The 21593-nt window shown below is 39.7% G+C and overlaps 1 protein-coding gene across 1 annotated transcript in view; it reads left to right on the plus strand.

The window, feature by feature from the left end:
- LOC129003651 (amyloid protein-binding protein 2-like) overlaps positions 1-20329 on the plus strand; it is a 52348-nt gene extending 32019 nt beyond the window's left edge. Inside the window, exons 6-8 of the mRNA XM_054431950.1 lie at positions 122-264; positions 10714-10879; positions 17628-20329. Of these exons, the coding sequence (XP_054287925.1) occupies positions 122-264; positions 10714-10879; positions 17628-17851 (533 nt within the window). The 3' untranslated portion in view covers positions 17852-20329. The remainder of the gene's footprint in view (positions 1-121; positions 265-10713; positions 10880-17627) is intronic.
- Positions 20330-21593: the final 1264 nt, after the last annotated feature.

Genomic DNA, 21593 nt, shown 5'->3' on the forward strand with positions numbered 1-21593 from the left:
GAAAAAGGAATCAGAATAAAATAATGTTTTGCTAGTTTTTCCATATTGAAGGATTTTAATAGTTTTCAATATTTATTTACTATTGTTTGGTCTCTACAACAAAAATATTTTTATGTTACAGCAACAGAACTGCTGAAAACTGCGGAAAAGTTACACAAAAATGCTTTGAGACTAACTCGACTTTCCTTTGGAGAAGACAATGTTCAAACTGCAAAACACTATGGCAACTTAGGCCGCCTGTATCAGAGCATGAGGCAATTTAAGGTAACATACACAAATTCTGTATTCTCTACGAAGAAGTAGGTTCTTCTTTAGCTATGTTTGTAACTTTTTGGATTAAATAATTTATGAAACTGACAGAAAATATAATTTAATTGGAATGAAAAAACACAAGTGTAAAGTTCAAAAACCAGTGAATGAACTAATTTGGTAACTATGGAAACACATTAGAATAAACAAAAACAAAATTTATACTATTTAAAACAATAATCATTGTAAGCTGGTATTGAACAGTTTATTGGTGCACTCACGACAGTACCCCCCCGCTGTATTTTTATTTCAGGATTAGTTTTGCCAAAAGTGTAACTTGGAGGCTTCTGATTGGCTGTGGGAACACCATTACCAAAACGATACGATGGGACAGCATCGGCCTCGGTGGTCTAGTGGACAGCGTACTGGGCTGATAATCTAAAGGTGCCGGGTTCGAATCCCGCTGGTAGCACTAACTTTTTGTCTAAAATTGTTTCATTATCAGGGCTGAAATAAACATTTTGCGTACCCCCCTGCTAATGATTTAACTTAAGTAAATCATGATACTTTAAATCGTACAGGAAAGCGTACATGTCTTCCAGATTTTGTTTTAATCGCTGGTTTTAATTCCCTTGAACTAGTCTTGAATGGTTGCTTGGTATCTTTTGGACCATCCATGCTTGATTTGTTGCTTCCTGTATTATTTGATGCACATCGGTTGCCCTTGTATTCGGCCCAAAGGTACGCCGGTTTGAGTCGGTCCATCGATACCATGACATTACAGCCTTTAAACGCCACAACGTCAGTCTTGGTAGTTCTGCTGATAATAGGGCAAGGGCCAGAGTATGGGGGTTCGCTAAGGGGCATTGCTTTGGGGGTTCGAAAGCTCCCTTGTGGATGTCAGTCTGCACAAAGACATGTGTGCATGTAGCGAGGTCCTTATAAATGTATGGCGTCTTCTCACCATGTCTAGTTCCACTGACTGGACGCAGGTTGTTGAAGTGCTGACGTAGGCTCTTCACAAAGCTTGGTGGGTCCAGTTGATGTCCATCTTGGCTGGGTGTCATAAATTCTCCAGGAAGTCGTAGAGGTTGACCATACACGAGTTCTGCAGAGGAAGCTTGAGTATCTTCACGCCACGCAGCTCTGATCCCCATCAGGATCACTGGCAATACTTTGGTCCAACGATCTGTTGTGTGACACCTTATGGCTGCCTCGAGTTGTCGATGAAAGCGTTCAACAAGTCCATTGGCAGCAGGGTGATAGGCAGTCGTTCGCAGACGTGTTGATCCAGTTAAAGATGTTAGGTGTTGGAAAAGAGACGATTCAAATTGTCAACCTTGATCTGTGGTTATTCGCAGTGGTGTTCCAAACCTTGAAATCCAGTTGGTGAACAATGCACGAGCTACAGTTTCAGCTTTTATGTTCTCAAGTGGAACTGCTTCAGGCCAACGTGTAAATCTGTCAACACAAGCCAACCAATTTAACCTGTAACCTTCCGAAACAGGTAATGGGCCAACTAGGTCAATATGGATGTGTTCGAATCTAGAAGATGGTGGAACAAACGTACCAACTGGGGTTGAACCACGGCCTCCTTTAACTACAGGCCGCGGCGTTTGAAGTGGCAATTCAATTCAATTCAAAACTACTTTATTCATCTCTTGTACAAAATACATTGAATAGTGTCAATACACCGCATGGGATGGCTGAATGGCTACTGCTACTCTACACCACTGAACGCTCGCGCTCGAGCCGCGGAGGATTGGAACAAGCACGCAAATTATCTATTAATTTAGATGTTTTATATCTGACAACACTGATGTGTAGGAGAAGAAGGAGAGAATTATACGAGGCTTTCATGTCAATACCAGAATATAATTCAATATTTTCTAAAACCTCTTACGGTACATTGAACATATAAGTATTAGGCCTATAATTATTGTACTTTTCTTTTGTCTCTTCTACGTATTTACTCTATGATTTATTATTCGTTAAACACTTAAAATTTAAATCCTATTTACAATTTTATTTAGTTACAGCTTCTACGTAAGCTATTGTTTTATCAATTACTAGGCCTTTACAAACAAAGTAAAAATTTCCAAAAGCAATAAATAATATTATTTTGTTCAAGAGAGGATTGCAATTTTTCTATGGTTACAGTGCCTATTATTTTCGTCTTTTTTTACTTTCGTGTAGTTATTTAACAAAATATTGCTCATTCTCAAAATAATTTTGGACACCATTTCCTTTAAATTTACTCCACAAATACATAAGAATAGTTTCAGCTATTTCTGAAATATCAATATCTGACATTAAAACCACTGTCACTAAAAACCAGCCAACACAGAAGAACAACTGCATGCTAATTATACATACTTACTTACTGGAGTGACCACTGGTACCCTAAGAGGCGAAACGGCACACGGAAGATTTCTCAGGTGCCGTTTGACGTCACTAACTGCTGACGTCACTTTGAGGGAACACCAATACCGCAACGATACGGTTTTGGGCAATCGGCCTCGGTGGTGCAGTGGATAGCGTTGCGGGCTGGTAATCCGAATGTTCCGGGTTCAAATCCCGCCGGCGGCACTAACTTTTTATCAACAATTTTTTCATATCAGCAAGTTTGGTTGGTTTGGTTTGGTTATGACAGTTTAATTTTATAATAAAAAATTATAAAATTGAATTTTAGGCATTTATAATATTTTATTTGATAAAAAAAACTATTTTTTAGATTAGTAAACCTTTTTTCGATTTTTCCATTATCAGCACGTTTGGTTAGGTTATGACAGTTTAATTTAATAATAGAAAATTATAAAATTGTCTGTTTCTTCAGGCGCAGCAGTTAGTGACGTCAAACGGCACCTGAGAAATCTTCCGTGTGCCCCACCGCCCTAAGAGGTACTTGGCCTCGCCCACACACTGCCTCCAGATGTCTTTGTCTTTGGTGTCATTTTCACTCCTTCCCAGTCTTCTTACATCTTTTTGTACTTGATCCTTCCATCTAAGTTTGGGACGGCCTCGTGGTCTCCTGCCTTCGGGGTTTCTATCAAGTACATTTCTCGTAGTGGAGTCTTCCTCTCTTCTCGAAATATGACCAAATCTCAATCTTCTCTTCTTGACTTCCGCTATGATGTCGGGGTCTTTATAGCGCTCTCTAATCTCGATGTTGTGTCTCATTCTCCATATTCCATCTTCGAGCGTCGGGCCATATATTTTCCTGAGAACCTTGTTTTCAAATGTTATAATTTTCTTTTCTATTTTTTTGCTCATTGCCCATGTTTCTGAGCCATACAGTAAAACCGGTCTTATTATTGTTTTATAAATACGTAATTTGGTATTGTGGGATAATAATTTTGAGCTTAACAATCTATTGCATGCATGGAGGGACCTGTTAGCCGAATTTAACCTGTTTATTACTTCCAATTCTTCATTATTGTTGTCTGATAATAGGACTCCTAGATACTGAAAACTATTTACTTTCTGAAAAGAGTGGCTCTCTATCTGTAAGATATCATCATCATCTTCATCATTTTCTTCTCTACCATCCCATCTTCCGCACTTCATGAATTTTGTTTTACTGTCATTAATTTGTAAGCCAAATTTTCCTGTTTCTTCTACTAGTATTCTAATTAATTCTCTGAGATCATCCTTCTTGTGTGCCAATTATACAATGCTAATTATACATGCTGTCGCTAATTTTAGTTATTCGCTAATTCCCCCTAATTCAATCAGGATGGTGGTCGCCACGCCGCTATTGGTTGATGAGCGCTAAGTTTAAAGTTTCCGCTAGCCCCGCCTTCCGATTGTCTGTTGCAAGAATATTATGAATAGATTAGTTATTAATAGTGTCGCAATAACAGAATGAATGAAGTAATATTTTTATTTCTCATAATACTAGATAATAACTTAATAAATAACTTAGTAAATAAAACACATACTTAAAATTCATTATAAATTTAACAGCAAAATTATTAAAACTAAAATTAAAAGACATTTATGTTTTAGGCTTCAGTATTTAATTATGAAGACATTAAAGTTGTGCAGTGTGCACCGGGTACATGTAAACTTGTTGGTTGGATTGTAGTAAATTGTTAACCTGTCTTCAAAATGCATTCAATGCTGTAAGGCTGTAATAATAATATTACAATAACTTATTAATAACTTATGTAATAATATTACTTATTAATACAGTAATAATATTACTACGGGAAAATATAAGCAACACGGGTAGAGCTTTCAGTTATAGCTGGGATTCTGTACTGGTTTGGGAATGTATATTAAAGCAATATTTGATACCAAAGTAATGTTTTTGAGGATAACCAAAAGGTTTATTAGCCTGCTTAAAATAATTTAGTTGGCCTAGATTAATAATTATTAGCTATGCGATACTACACTCTCAGCTTGTGGGGCAGCACTACTCGCCGTGCCGCGACATAAAACTGAGATTTGGTCACTCTGTTCAACCCAAAATTTTAACAAAACTAAGTATGATAGAAAGAAAAGTTAAATACAAACAGTAAAGTATATTTAATTATCTCAGGGTGTCTAGTAGTCGGGAAAGTCGGGACTTAGTATTGAATTTCAAAACGGTCTTGAAAAGTCGGGATTTAGTCTTAAATTTGATTTCAAAGTCGGGAATTTTCATGATTTTGCCGCGATCGTCGTCTTGCGTTTACGTAACCGCGAAAGCCAATGATGATGATGTCCACACGGCCTCGGAAAATGTTCACGATTTTGCCGCGATAGTGGACGACGACGATGACGTTTCCGAAACCACGAGAGACGACGATGACGTTTCTGTGACAGCGGGAGACGACGATGACGTTACCGTGACCACGGGAGACGACGATGACGTTTCCAAGACCGCGGGAGACGACGATGATGTCTACACGGCCGCAGGAAATGTTAATGATTTTGCCGGGATTGCGGACGTCGACGATAACGTTTCCGTGACCGCGGGAGATGACGATGATATCTGCTCGGCCGCGGGAAATGTTCATGATTTTGTCGCGTTCGCGGGAGATGACGATGTCGTTTCCGTGACCGCGGGAGACGACGATGATATCTGCTCGGCCGCGGGAAATGTTTATGATTGTGTCGCGATCGCGGACGACGGCGATGACGTTTCCGTGATCGCGGGGGACGACGGTGATGTCTAAACAGTCGCGGGAAATGTTCATGATTTTGCCGCGATCGCGGACGACGACGTTGACGTTTCCGTTACCGCGGGAGATGACGATGACGTTTCCGTGACCGCGGGAGACGACGATGATATCTGCTCGGCCGCGGGAAATGTTCATGATTTTGTCGCGATCGTGGGAGATGACGATGACGTTTCCGTGACCGCGGGAGATGACGATGACGTTTCCGTGACCACGGGAGAAGACGATGATATCTGCTCGGCCGTGGGAAATGTTCATGATTTTGTCGCGATCGCGGACGACGACGTTGACGTTTCCGTTACTGCGGGAGATGACGATGATATCTGCTCGGCCGCGGGAAATGTTCATGATTTTGCCGCGATCGCGGACGACGACGTTGACGTTTCCGTTACCGCGGGAGATGACGATAACGTTTCCGTGACCGCGGGAGACGACGATGATATCTGCTCGGCCGCGGGAAATGTTCATGATTTTGTCGCGATCGCGGGAGATGACGATGACGTATCCGTGACCGCGGGAGATGACGATGACGTTTCCGTGACCGCGGGAGACGACGATGATATCTGCTCGGCCGAGGGAAATGTTCATGATTTTGTCGCGATCGCGGACGACGACGATGACGTTACCGCGACCACGGGAGATGACGATGACGTTTCCGTGACCGCGGGAGAAGACGATGATGTCTACACGGCCGCGGGTAATGCTAATGATTTTGCCGTGATTGCGGACGTCGACGATAACGTTTCCGTGTCCGCGGGAGACGGCGGTGATGTCTAAACAGCCGCGGGAAATGTTCATGATTTTGCCGTGATCGCGGACGACGACGATCACGTTTCTGTAACCGCTGCAGTCAATGATGATGTCTAAACGTACGGTACGCGGAAGATTTTATGATAAAAAAAAACCAAATTTGCTAGTTAGAATTTTTTATTGCTGCATCATTTCTTTACTTGAAAACACCACATTATCATAATACTACTTTATGACAAAGACAGGGGTTGGTGTAGTATTATTTAGAAAATTTGGTTAAGCTATAAAAATTGGTATCGGTATCAAGAATCGAGAATCGATACATTTTGGTATCAACACCCACTAATTGTTGAAAAAACTGGTCTTGAAAAATCTGGAATTAGTCTTGAAAAGTCTGGAATTAGTCTTGAATTTTATAATGGAAATAAACTAGACACCCTGTTATCTACAACTTTCTCACAGACGAAACTTCTCTGACCAACAAACAACAATAATTTTAGTAGGCGACTAACTTTTTCACTTTACTTTTTCAAACTGTTTCTAATGTGTTAAAAATATTTATATATACTACCGGTACCAAATGAAATTTTAATTTTCAAAACCATATCATTGGCATGAAGAGTTTATTCCCTAGCTCTGTACTAAATTTCTAAATTTTATGTCAATTGTAAGGGTGTAAAAATGCAGTATATTTAAACCGCGACCACTAGCTCCGTACTACCGTAATGGTGAAACAGCCGGGAGTTAATGCTCAGTGCGACGTTGCCAATTCTCGCTGGCCGCGACCTGTTGTTAAAGGAGGCCGTGGTTGAACTGTGACATGTTATCTTTGACTTCTGGCTGGAGAGGGGCTCGCTCCTGCGAGAACGACAATCTGATTTCATTGAAGGCCAAACAAAACGTTGGCTAACCAGTTTTGTGGATGCCTTTATCCCGGGATGAGACAGGTTGTTCAAGCTGTAAAAAGCATTTGTTCTAAATTGTTTTGTGACAAAAGGACGGGGGTTTGAAGTGCACAAATCACAATAAAGCGTGACTTCCGTTCCTAGTAGCAGCACTTGCTTGAGCTTTAGGTTGGATTCCTTTTCTAGATAGTGTTGTAGTTCTTCATCCTGAGCTTGAGACTATGCCAAAGCCTGGAAGTTTAAGGAGACAGTGGCTTCTTCTATCCTAGAGAAGGTATCTGCAACTGCGTTTTCTTGTCCAGAAACAAGCAAATGTCAGTTGAGAACTGTCCAATATATTCCAAGTGACGGAACTGTCTCGGACAACACTTATCAGGTTTTTAACAGGAAGCAAAGGTCAGAGGCTTTTGATCTGTAAAAATGATGAATTGTCTTCCTTCTAGCATATTTTTGAAGTACTTAATGAATTGCTGTTAGCTCTCTGTCATACGTACTGTATTTTTGTTGAGTTGGACTTAACTTTTTAGAAAAGAAAGATAATGGTTGCCAGTTGTGTCCTACCTTTTGTTGCAATACACTTACTACGGCATAGTCTGATGAATCGCAGAAGATTGCAAGTGAGGCATCCGGTGCACGGTGAGAAAACATAACAGCTTCACTGAGGCTTTTTACAAGCTTCAAAAGCTTGTTCACTTTCTGTGATCCAATTAATAGGCATATTACCTTTTAGTTTTGGCTTTCAGAAGGTCCTTTGGAGAGCTCTGCTGGAACACTGAATCGGGTAGGAATCTACGATAAAAGTTTAGCATATCTTCTTAATGCCTTTGTAGTCTTTCGTTTAGGGTAACAGTCAAGAGTAGGGATAGTCAAGTCTCAAGATTTTATTTTGATCGAGATTTTTTTGAGACGTCATCAATGTAAGCTTAACAGAAGTTTAGGCCACTGGGTTCACCATCAAAGAAACGCTGAAAGGTTTGGACAGCACTTCAAAGTCCAAAAGACATGAAAGGAAATTCGAAAAGACCAAAAGGTGTTGTTATAGCAGTCTTATGAACGTCATCAGGAGCTACAGGATCTGGTGGTACAGCTCTTGACATCTAAGCTGGCACTTGGCCTAGCGCTGGTAGTGTAGGCGGGAGGAGGGTGGAGGTAGGGAAAAGATCGGACTGCAAACATTTCCGCTGCCTCACAGGGTTGACTCCCCTTGCATTATGTACTTGAGCGCCTTCATATGGGTCACGAGGACAGTTGATGCAACCCGCATGACGGAACATAATGTTTTTGAAATAGGTACTAGTAGCGATCGGACAAGTGCCAGCTTAGATGTTTAGCTGGTAAGCACCAACAAGATCTATAGTAGAGAAAACCCTTTTACCATGCAAATTTAGAGAAAAGTCCAGAATGTGAGGAATAGGGTAACGATCAGGAATGGTTCTGGCATTTAGGGCTCTGTAGTCTCCACATAGTCTCCATTCGTCTCCTTTTTTGGGAACCATATGAAGAGGGGTTGACCAGCTGCTAAAAGAAGGTCTAGCTATACCTAACTGGACCATAACCTCAAATTCTCTTTTGGCTAGCTTTAACTTGTTGTTGTGTTTTGGCTATTAGACGACGAGGTTTGCTAAAGACTGGTGGTCCTGGGGTTGTCTAGATATGGTGTTCTGTTTGGTGTTTCACAGGGACAGAAGGTTTACCTGCCGGTCGAATGAGGGACGCTTATGATTGAAGGAGCTGCATGTAGACATTTGGTTGGTTTTGCATTTATTGCTTTAATACCACTTACCAAATTGGAGTACTGTATGTTGTGCGACCCGTGGAAACGAGAGAGGTTACCTCTGATCAATCAAACACTGACGCCGAACATTCACTATCAGGGGCATTAACAGACATTATGGGAGAAAATATACAAAATAATAGAGAAATTAATGTTAATGATGAATGAATGACATGTAATATTACACCACTAATAGATCATAATGATGAAGAAAGTCAACTCCAATGATCGGTTTGGCAACATCAGCCAGATGATAAACCTCCACACAAACGCTCGGCGTAGGCCTAGGTCCAAAGATAAGGTACGCAACCTGTAAGTGGTGATTCCGGTTTTGTTTGCTGCATATAGTGTATAGTCAGATTTGAGTATTTTACCTGAAAGCATTTTTCGAGGATAGACACAAACATCTGCTCCAGTGTCAATGAGGAACTGTTGTTTTGTTACCTTGTATGTGACAAAGAGGCGGCGAGATGTCTGTAGTTGGGAGAGTCGTTGGCCACCATTAGAGACTCCTGAGATCGTTTCCTGAGCTGTTAGCTTGGAAACTGCAAGGCCTGGTGCACTTAGTTGCTGCATTTACCGAATCGCTTGTGGTACCAGCACACATCGTCTCTTGTCATGCTCTTTGAGCGTGATCTTGATCGCCGACCCGGTCTTGAACTCCATGTTGGACGAGGATTTTGATTACTCCACAGATCTTCTTTGATGGTTGAAATGTCGTGCTCAAGAGTGCTTACGATTTCACCCATTTTATATGTCATGAGGATCGTCAGTCGCTCTATCATTGCTTCCATGGAGTTGGGACTGTAAGTAGGGACAGCTGCTTCTGTAACGATGACGTGGGCTAGTTTCAAGCATAGCGTCAGCCAACTCGGCTAGTGCATCAAGCTCAGATGACTTTTGTGTTGCTAAAATGGCTTGAGTGGATGAAGGCAGACAACTCAACCACAGAGGTTTCAGCACAGTGTCTGGCAATACGGTACCAGCCAAAGTGCGAAGATGTCTGAGGAACTGCGAGGGCTTTTGATCTCCCATCTCTTCATGTTCTAGGAGACGGCTGGTCTTCTGTTCCTGTGAAGAGCTTAGGCGACGTATCAATTCTGCTTTTAGTTTTTTGTATTTTCCCTCGGTTGGTGGTCTTGTGAGGAGGTCTCTCACTTCAGCAGCGTATTTAGCATCCAGGTTTCCACAAACATAAAAGAATTTTGTTTCACCATATGTGATCCGAGCCAAGGAGAATTGGGTCTTGACCTGCGCAAACCACAGCTCAGGATCTGCTGTCCAAAAATGTGGGATCTTCACAGTAATTTGTTCTAGGGAGTCACCTTCTTGAATAGTAGACATTGGATTGTAATTTTGCCAAATTTTGGTAAGAAATTATCACGTCGGGGTCACCACTGAAGAAGTAGTAGGTTCTTCTTTAACTATGTTTGTAACTTTTTGGATTAAATAATTTATGAAACTGACAGAAATTATAATTTAACTGGAATGAAAAAACAAAAGTGTTAAAAGTACAAAAACCAGGAATGAACTAATTTGGTAACTATGGAAACTTATTAGAATAAACAAAAACAAAATTTATACTATTTAAAACAAATCATCGTCAGCTGGTTTTGAACAGTCTATTGGTGCACTCACCACATCTATGTTTAAAGTATTTAATATTTTAGAATAACTAGCATTAACAAGTTGACAGTTAGCTGATATACCGTTACTACAACCTTTTCACCATATTTTTATATTTTTGTTCACCATCCTTACACATACAGTGTGTGGATGTGTAAACACAGTTCTAGCCTAGTGTTTCACTATTATTCTTTTAAATCAGATTGGTTAGGAAATATTTTGATTGCTGTCACATTCATTTTAGGAGGCAGAGCAAATGCATCTGAAAGCTATTGCAATAAAGGAGAAGCTTGTGGGCCCAGAAGACTACGAGGTAGGCTTGTCCGTGGGACATCTTGCTAGTCTGTACAACTACCACATGCATGAGTACCGCAAGGCTGAGCAACTCTACTTCCGCTCCATCAAAATCAGTAAGTCAACAACCTTATTATTACCCCTCAAAATTCTGATTTTTCAATTATTATTACGGGGAATCTGTCAGCTTGCTTTATTTCTGTCCAAATATAATCTGGATAATAGTAAATACTTAATACTTGATACTTGAATCCTGCATCTTTGACAGATCTAGTCTGATAGATTGTGTCATAATTTATAATATAATAAAATAAAACTATATACAATACTAGCTGTGTACCCGTTCTACGCACGGGGATCTTATAATATTCAGTTGAAACCTTCTTATATAACGAACAGCAGTTGGTTTGCATATTTTAAGATATGCTGGCCAAACTATTATACATAGCTTCATTTTATGTTGTTTTTTGTTGTTCCGGATCGGTATGACAATCAATAAAAGGTTAAATTACCTCTGTGTCTGCCGGTCGATCCTATAACGGTAGGCTTACTTTTATTTTTACTATCTGATCTCGTTTGCATGGCTCAATCACGTCCTGGTTGAAGTTCGTTCGCTACGCTCACTCACCTGTATGTTGGAGCTCGTTCGCTGCGCTCACTTTCCTTCAGGTTAGCTCGTTCGCTACGCTCACTTGCCTTCAGGTTAGCTCGTTCGCTACGCTCACTCGCCTCCAGGTTGCAAATTAGCTGTTGTCATAAATGTAAAAGAAATAATAGTGCTAGTGCTGCACCCTGTTGGTAATCCTTGTAACTTTAATGCTATTGAACATCACAGAACAGAACCAACTTGTTTAATTGAAACAGCTGTTAAGATTCAATAATTTCATTTCTCATAAGGTTAACATGGGCTTCCAGAAATTCCACGTCAAAAATCGACAAAAACTTGATTTTCAAGGGTTTACTGTTAAATATCTAACTGTCTCATATTCGATGAAATACGTCTAAAACCATCTCATATATGTATAGTATTTGGAAAATAAGTTTCAGGCGGGACAGTGCTATAGTTATTGAGGAGTAGTTGTAATAAAGTGCGTATTTTAGCGTTACCAAGAGAATGACAGATAGACAGACAGACAGACAGACAGACAGACAGACAGAAATTGAGATAAGGTTTGATTCGGTTTCTCTGACCTATGAAATGTAAAAATAACCAAAAAGTTCATTATTCTAAGCAATGTACAGACAAAACTCTAATTTTATTTATATAGATTTACAAAACCATAAAAATAGGCTACTATAAAAAAAACTTGGCCGTCTATTGGATGGCAAGGCGGACATACACTATTTTGCGAGGGGCTCATCCTCAAGTTCTTTAAGGGAGTAGAGCGGTCTATTAACAAGTATCCCTTTTAGTGCCCTCTTGAAGGAGGGCACATCCATCTCCCGCATCTGGGTAGGCAGAGTATTGTATATTCTAATCGCTGAACGGGGATAGCAACTCAAGGTACGACTGAGACGGCAGCGGGGAACGTCGATGTTTTGGGCCTTCCTAGTATGGTAATCGTGCACCTCCTCTCTCTTACTGTAATCCCTCAAGTTATTCTTCAGTAGGATCAGAATATCCAGAACATACTGACTATATACTGTGAGCACCCCTAGTTCCTTGAAGATTGGCCGGCAATGGTCCAAATACCCAGCAGATGGGACAATCCTCAAGGCCATTTTTTGTTAGAGTAGTATATCCTCAGCTGCTGAGGAGTGCCCCCACAGTACAAGTCCATAAGTCACATGACTGTGAAATAAGGCGTAGTACACAGATAAAAGAGATGATCTAGGAATTTCTGGTGTAAGTTTTCTTAGGAGATGGAGCACACGAGATAACTTGACACATGTCCGCGCAATGTGTTCGCTCCAACTTAGTCTGGGATCTAATGTGAATCCCAGAAGCTTTACAGTGCCATCTTCCCCTTCTCTCCGCTTCAGCGTACAAACCAGGGACTGGGTTTTGTCATCGTTGATTTTCAAGCGGTTTACAACAAACCAATCCTTGGCTCTCTCGAGCAGGTCTTCAGCCTCTGTTGGCAGTTGGTGAATATTTACACCTCTGGTCAGCAGCGTTGTATCGTGTGCAAATAATAATGTTCTCCCACTCAGATGAAGGTCGTTGATCATTATAGTAAAAAGGAGAGGGCCGAGGACAGATCCTTGTGGCACACCGTGTGAGAGATGGCCTATGCTGGAAAGGGCTCCTCGCAGAGATACAACTTGCTTACGGTCCCTCAGATAGTTTGAGAGGCTCTTGATAACAACACCGCCAACGCCATACTTGCCCAGTTTTAGCAGGAGGATATCGTGAGGTACTACATCAAAAGCCTTGCTTAGGTCGCAGAGGCTAAGCTGCACAGACTCATTTTGCTCAAATGCTTCAGAGATGGTGTTGACTAGGCTCAGCAGGGCGGTGGTGGTAGAGCGGCCTTTTCTGAATCCATGTTGGGCATCTATAAACAGGCTACTGTCCTCAAAAAACGACATGAGTTGGTTCTTCATTATCGTTTCGAGTATCTTTGAAGATACAGGTAGAATGGAAATAGGCCTGAAATTAGACATAGTGGAAACATCACCCTTCTTATGGATGGGTACGGTTCTAGCCATTTTCAATAAATCTGGGAATGAGCCTTTACTAAGACATAGATTCACTAACCAAGTGAGGGGTACAATTAAAGAATCAATAAGAGCCTTTAGGGCCATGCAGGACACTCCGTAAATGTCTTGGCTTCTAGAATTTTTGAAGTTCTTAACTATTGATATGATATCATGAGTACTCACCAATTTCCAAGTTGTTAGTGTGAGTGCTGGTTGAATGTCATTAATCGATGCCAGAGGGTCCGTCTGTAAAACAGGCAGGTTAGAGACAATGACCTGAACACTACTTAAAAAGAAGTTGTTAAAATCATCAGGTGACGCTTCAGTATTTAGTATAGACCTCTGAGTACGATGCTTATTTACAAGATTCCAGGCAGCTTTACAAGGATTTGGAGACTGCATGATTGTCCTAGCATTACAGGCTCTCTTGGCCTGAGTGACCGCAAATCTGTACTTTTTCTTTACCCTAGTGTAGAGGTTCCTAAAAGTAGCAATAAGTTCTGGCGAGTTAGCAGCCTTGTAGTGATCATGGAGAGTTTGCAGAAAGGATCGCATTTTGGTAAGTTCTGGAGTATACCAAGTCTTACTTACCCTACAAGGAGCTTTACTTTTAGGCCTACCATCAACTACTTTTTTTGGGTTTTATAATCTTAACAGGAAAAACGGAGTCAAATTTGTTGTTAAACAAGTCATGGAAAGTAGAAAAAGCAATTTCTGAGTCAGGTTGTTGCAGGAGTAAATCCCAATTTACAGCTCGTAAGGAAAATTGGCAGAGGGAAATCATTTTCATTAACCACTCTCTTTAGAATCTGATGACTAAAACTACTGGAAGACAGTGGATTTCTTACCAGATCAGAAGAAACACTTAGGATAACCGCTCCGTCATGGTCGGCCACCATTGAATGAACCACTTGGACATCGTAATCACAGGAGTCGAGGTTTGTAGCAGCCGTGTCAAGGCAGGCTGGTCCTCTGGTAGGTAGTCTGGTTGTTATGAACAGTCCGTAACTCCGCAGTAGATTCACAAAGGTTGCTTCCTCATGAGAGGGGGACTCCAAGTGAACGTTAAAGTCACCACAAATGATAAGTTTTTTAGGTTCAAATCTGGAGAGGTAGATCAGACTTTGTTCAAGGTGGTTAATAAAGTCCCCAAAAACTCCGTCCGGGGATCTATAGACGGCTACGAGGATAGTAGAAATGTTAACAATCTCCACTGCTGCCAGTTCAAGGGTCAACTCTATACAGAACTTATCCAGGTTCAGTTTCCTGCAGTCGGCCTGGTCAGAAGTGAAAATTGCTACACCACCATTTTTGTGGTTACTTCAATAGAAAATACTAACCAGATTTAAATTAGCTTAAGTTTGGTAGTAAGCACTCTCCCCAGCCAATGTTCAGTCACACAAAGGAAATCACATTTGGTTTCCTCGACAAAAAGTTCAAGCAAGTTTATTTTAGTCCTTACACACTGAGTGTTTAATCTAGCAATATTTACACGGTCTGGTCCCTTCCCAGTTTCAGCCCTATGGTCAGGGGTAGTTAAGTTGATTTCAGTTTCTTTACATGCAACGTCTAGCCTAGGCCAGGCCTTGATTCACTATCACAGCCTAACCAAAGAACTGGATTTGGGTTCACTATGTTGTCACTGTTCTGTACACTGTTCTCCCTAAAAAGGAGACTACCTAGGTCCACGTTTTTTCTGGAGGAAAATTCGGGCTAAAACTCCTGTGGGCCAAAAACCTGGATCTAGAATCCTGTGAGATGACTGCCCGGGAACAGCAATCTTAAAGGACTTATATGTTCTGAATCTAGGGCTGAGATCAACACATTCACTCTCCTCAACACCTTTTTCCTTCAGGTATTTAGACAAACCTTCCTTAGTAGTTTAAGGAGACACTCGGGACACGAAGAATAGAGACTGATTACCACTGGTTTCCGGCTAGTTTGTTCAGCACAAGTGATCACTTCACTACTCTTGATAGGGGCCACCTTGACACCTTTTGCCACGTTTTTCACAGTAGTTTTCTTAATTTTTAGAGAATCCGCGTATGAGAGCTTAATATTTGAGGTTAGCGAACAATTTTCAACCTCAACATGCGGTAACGAGACTTCATCATTTTCCGCTTCAGTTTCAGCAGTTTCAGTTTCCACTTTTATTAGATGAATTCTTTTCCACTTTACGGTTTTTTTTACTTTGGTCCACGTTCCGCTGTTTCAATCTATTTTCCTGCCCTTCCATTGAGCTGTTAGATTTATTCTGCAGTGGGTTTTCCGTTTCACTCTGCTCTGTGTTCATTTCAATTTCATCTTCTTGGATCCTATTCAATCCATTGACTTGAGCTACTCCGTTGTGGTCTGATTGATCCACTGCCACATAGGTTTCGTCTGTTTGATTTTTAACCAATGGGGTCTCAGGGTTTTTTGTTAGTTCGATAGAAGAGTTTGAATTTCCCGGGTTAGGTTCCAGACATGTCAAATCAGGTTCTGATTGTAATAAAGAAATTGAAAGGTTATCCAATGTTTTAGAATCTAAAATCCTGCTAACTCCAACTTTGGTTTTGATACTATTGTTAATTAGAATATTAATTTTCCTCTCTAACTTCTCCCCAAGTTTTGCAAATTGACTTGCGTGATTTTTTATCTCATTCATCTCACTAACGATTCCAGGCTGGCCTCTGTCCAGGATAATCAGGCTCATCACTCTGTCGTCACACACCTTACAAAACCATCGGATTTCTTCTTCTATCTTGCGAATTTCGTTATATTTCTTTGCAAAGATGTTGACGCATTTGGCGTGGTGCCAAGAACCGCACATTCCTTCACAAAAGAGGGATTTATCCATATCTTCAGAAAGTTTTTTACAACAGGGACAAACGAGCACTTCAGTATCGTCCGCCATTGCCACAGCCACCTCAATACAGTAGAAGATGGTGTGGCTAAGCCATAAGACTGGATTCAACCAATTATTTTATTTTGTGTTACAGATCTGCAACTGTACAGTGCCACATACTCTGGCCTAGAGTATGACCGTATGACTATCGTGGGCTGATCCATGTATATGATAACCTGGGACATCGAGACAAAGTCTCAGGGTACATGATCCTACTCACCAAGTGTTTGTGTTACAGATCTGCAACTGTACAGTGCCACATACTCTGGCCTAGAGTATGACTATCGTGGGCTGATCCATGATAACCTGGGACATCGAGACAAAGTCTCAGGGTACATGATCCTACTCACCAAGTGTTTGTGTTATAGATCTGCAACTGTACAGTGCAACATACTGTATGACTATCGATCGGCTGATCCATGTATATGATAAGCTGGGACATCGAGACAAAGTCTCAGAGTACATTATCCTACTCACCAAGTGTTTGTGTTACAGATCTGCAACTGTACAGTGCCACATACTCTGGCCTAGAGTATGACCGTATGACTATCGTGGGCTGATCCATGTATATGATAAGCTGGGACATCGAGACAAAGTCTCAGAGTACATTATCCTACTCACCAAGTGTTTGTGTTACAGATCTGCAACTGTACAGTGCCACATACTCTGGCCTAGAGTATGACCGTATGACTATCGTGGGCTGATCCATGTATATGATAAGCTGGGACATCGAGACAAAGTCTCAGAGTACATGATCCTACTCACCAAGTGTTTGTGTTACAGATCTGCAACTGTACAGTGCCACATACTCTGGCCTAGAGTATGACTATCGTGGGCTGATCCATATATATGATAACCTGGGACATCGAGACAAAGTCTCAGGGTACATGATCCTACTCACCAAGTGTTTGTGTTATAGATCTGCAACTGTACAGTGCAACATACTGTATGACTATCGATCGGCTGATCCATGTATATGATAAGCTGGGACATCGAGACAAAGTCTCAGAGTACATTATCCTACTCACCAAGTGTTTGTGTTACAGATCTGCAACTGTACAGTGCCACATACTCTGGCCTAGAGTATGACCGTATGACTATCGTGGGCTGATCCATGTATATGATAAGCTGGGACATCGAGACAAAGTCTCAGAGTACATTATCCTACTCACCAAGTGTTTGTGTTACAGATCTGCAACTGTACAGTGCCACAAACTCTGGCCTAGAGTATGACCGTATGACTATCGTGGGCTGATCCATGTATATGATAAGCTGGGACATCGAGACAAAGTCTCAGAGTACATGATCCTACTCACCAAGTGTTTGTGTTACAGATCTGCAACTGTACAGTGCCACATACTCTGGCCTAGAGTATGACTATCGAGGGCTGATCCATGTATATGATAAGCTGGGACATCGAGACAAAGTTTCAGAGTACATGGTCCTTCTTACCAAGTGGAAGGAGCTACGCGAATGCCTTGCTCTTAGAGAGACCTCACCTCTAGTACTAGAAGAAGGACCTAAAACCCTGGCTTATATCAAACAGCTTGTTGCCTGAACACTTCTTAATGGATATTTCCTACTTTTTAAAAACTTGACAAGATTTTGTGAAGACTTAAAAGATACTGCCTCTGTCTAACCACACATTAAGATGTAGTTTATATTTGTGGTATTATAGCAGTTCAATGTAATGATATATAATAATTTTTTAACTTTATGATGTTGATATTTGTTACATAATTTCATATATTTGAGTTTAAGAAAGTTTTATGAGTAAATAGTTAGGCATTTTAAACTTGTCGATTAACAGCATTAGATTCATGGGATATCACAATGAACTCGGTATGATCTATAAAAAAGAAATATTTATTGAGTTTACGCTGATTTTATTTTGTTTTCTCATTTTAAAAACTAGTTTCTTTTGAACCAAGCAACTTAATATTTTGGATCAATCTTAAATGTTAGACCAGCCTATTGGAAAGAGATATTTTTTAATATTCCTTTTAAGTTGTTTTTACAAAAAAACTAACTAATGGATAAAAAAACTTTAAAAAAATTAATGCTTGTAGGTTTGGCTAACATTTTTTATATAGATATACAAATATTTGTTCATTACTTTGGTGAATATTGTTGTATAAAAATGTAATATTAAGAAGATAACAAAATGAGGTATGTATATACAACACCTGCACAAGGGTTAGTTTGTTATACTGTGCCATTAAAAGGCCTGTGTTCTGTAAATATGTATTCAATTGTAAATATCCTTGCTTTCAATTAAGATTTTGGTCATCTGCAATGCAAAATTTCTACTAACAAAAATTATATGAAAGTGCTGTAGTCAAATGGTTTGTTACTCAAAGGTTTCCAAATAGGTAAACAAGAAATCAATTAGATTGCATTGTATACTTCGTTCACAATATTTAGGCGGTTTGAGGGGAAGTTCCCCCACCACTTTAAAAAAAATTTAATGTATGTTTCTTAATCAGCTGTTGAGCTATTAATTTAAAGGTAAGGGTCAAGTGGAAGTGATAGATTTCATCCCCTAAAACTGCATAAATATTGTGAACGAAGTATAAATTAACATGGCCAACACAAAAAATACTAAACTTGTCCATAAATAAATGTCTCCGCTGAGTTCCCCTTATGACCCTCGCCATTTTCTTTACTTCATCTATTACGATTTTAGCCAATTCCCACCCTGTCCTATGATGCAATGATAAGTCTTGTCATACTAGCAAAAGAATATGTGAAGGAAAATCAACGCTCCCTTTCGCTTGGGTCCAGTGATTGTATCTCTGTGGCCTAAGGCATCAACAGCTATTAGAGTCGATAGTCAGTTGACTGATGTGAATAAAGTAAAATCTTTAGAAATTAAAAATACATTTAAAGTGTAGGGAAAGTTTGGAGGTGATTGTAAATCTCTACAGGCTGCTTTTTAGTGTTCATCGTTCTTGTATGAGGCTAAAATCAGGGAAGTTTTACATATAGATCGCAGTGTGACTGATTGCTACAGTGATAGGGGACGACACTACCAAGACTACCAAGGAACACAGCAAACCCTACAAGTCTGAAACAAGTTGATCAGCAAGCAAAGTTCTCTTAACTTTAATCACAATCTTGATGGAAACTAATGAACACACTGCCGGCCTTGTTGAGGAAATTTTTGACCTTCTGAAATAACCTTAACCACTTATGCCCATTTTGTATGCCTAAACTCTTTTCAGCATACACATCAGTTAATCTACAACTGACAAGTGGGGTCCCAATAGGGGTGGACCCCCCACAGAAATCTAAGTGTGGAATGCAATTTATCATGTGGCTTGAGCATCGGTTTACCCTCACATTGTTTTAAGCTACTATGACAAACTAATCATCACATGGGGTTGTGGGAGTGCTAGAATAGTAGTAGTGTATGAAGTATCGAAACTGCATAGCCTTGGTCTCAGATTTGAATTAGCTCGCTTAGGAGCTTCATAGACACCTTAATTTACGGGCAACCCTTTATAACGAATAATCCTGCCACTAACTGGTCTTACCTAGGGTTGTTTAAACATCTTGTGGTATAGACATGATTGGCCTTCATAGAGTGAGCTACAAACACATAGCCTACTCTGGCTGAGCCAGTTCATCAATTGTGAACAAATTTTATACTATTATTATAATTATTATATGAAAAACAGTAAATAAGATGGTACTACGTTTTATGTTTTTGTTTTCTAATTCACTTTTAATTTCTAAAATTTTGTAACAACAAACAATTGAGATAGCAAAATTATTAAACATTTTTTGTTCATTTTGTCTTTAACCTTAATGTTACAGTATTAGTATTTATCCATTTGCAATGTTAATTGAACCTGACTGTAAAAAAATTATTAATTTGCACACAGCATTTTTTTTTGTATTGTTATTGTTGATCTGCATAAAATAGTATGAGTTTCAAAAGTAACTGTAGCACAACTGAAATTTATTTTGCTGTGTTTTTGGTTGTTCATATAGTATGTAAAAGTGTAATAAAACTTTTGTGTTCATGCTTTAATCTTACTTGTGCTCTTTATTCCTTTACTTAAAAAAACGCCTCTTTATTCCACATCTGTCTCTAATAATATCTTGATTGAATTTCATAATCTGGTAATTTTTCAGTAACAACACATTGTGGCCCAACTTCTAAGGAATAGTATAGTACGTTACTAGTCCTGAAAATAAGTGTTTACCGGACGAGTGTGGTCGTTCCTGTGCGAGACGAAGTCGAGTACGGGATTATCATACGAGTCCGGTACACACATTTTGGACGAGTTACGTACGATAGTTTACGCCATACTACTAAATCTGTACAAATCCTTATATATTTCCATCAACTAAAGAACAAAAATCGCTAGTCATTACCTCTAAGAGAGGTTATGTTTTTGTTTATAACCATGCAATGCCACCTAAATACAGTATAATCAGCTGATTGGTGTCCGGTAAAACTCATTACAGTACAGTAGTACGCAATGAAACACCATTTGAATAAGCTGGCGGCAAACAGCTGTTTTCTGGACTAAATCCTTGCGTGGGAAGCTTGTCAAAATAATGTAGTATGGCGTAAACATTTTTACCTCATCAAACTAGAGCAATTTGCCAAAGTGCTGTAGGTGCGTTTTACGGTATGTATTTTGTTTGAGTGTGCTGATTTGGACTAAATGTTTCTAAGAGAATGATTTTTATCAAAATCGTTTGGGCCATTTTTGAGAAAATCTGATTTTTTTGTTATTTTAGCGAATTTCCCTATAGGGAAGTAGCTACTGTATTACCGTAGGTGGCACGGTAAGACCTAGACCCGGGACCGATTTACTTTTTCATTTTGATGTCCCCAGAGGCCAAAAACACCATTCGTTCAAATTTTTATATATGTATATATATTTATATATAGACTTATATATATATATATATATATATATATATATATATATATAGACTTATATATATATATATATATATATATACGTCCGTGAACGCGATAACTTGAGTATTTTTTGTCCGATTTTGATGAAATTTGGTTTAAAGGTGTAAAGCAGGATAAGCTTGAATGAGTTCGCGAACCAGCACGATCGGACCATGGGAACGGGGCTTTACGGGGGGTTTTATGGGGTAAAAATTGGTTTTTCTCACTTTTGACCCTCAAAACACGAAATTTCCCGATTTCTCTTTAGACCTTTTTAAAGAGGTTAAAAAAACAAATAATTTAGTATATACAAAAGTATTTTTGTTCGATTATTAGTAACGGAGAAAATTAAAAAAATTGTAAATTTAAAATTCCCATG

The sequence above is a fragment of the Macrosteles quadrilineatus genome, unplaced genomic scaffold (genome assembly GCF_028750875.1).
Source record: "Macrosteles quadrilineatus isolate MER2022 unplaced genomic scaffold, UCM_ALF_1.0 Scaffold_9__3_contigs__length_116548681, whole genome shotgun sequence".
Taxonomy (NCBI): domain Eukaryota; kingdom Metazoa; phylum Arthropoda; class Insecta; order Hemiptera; family Cicadellidae; genus Macrosteles; species Macrosteles quadrilineatus.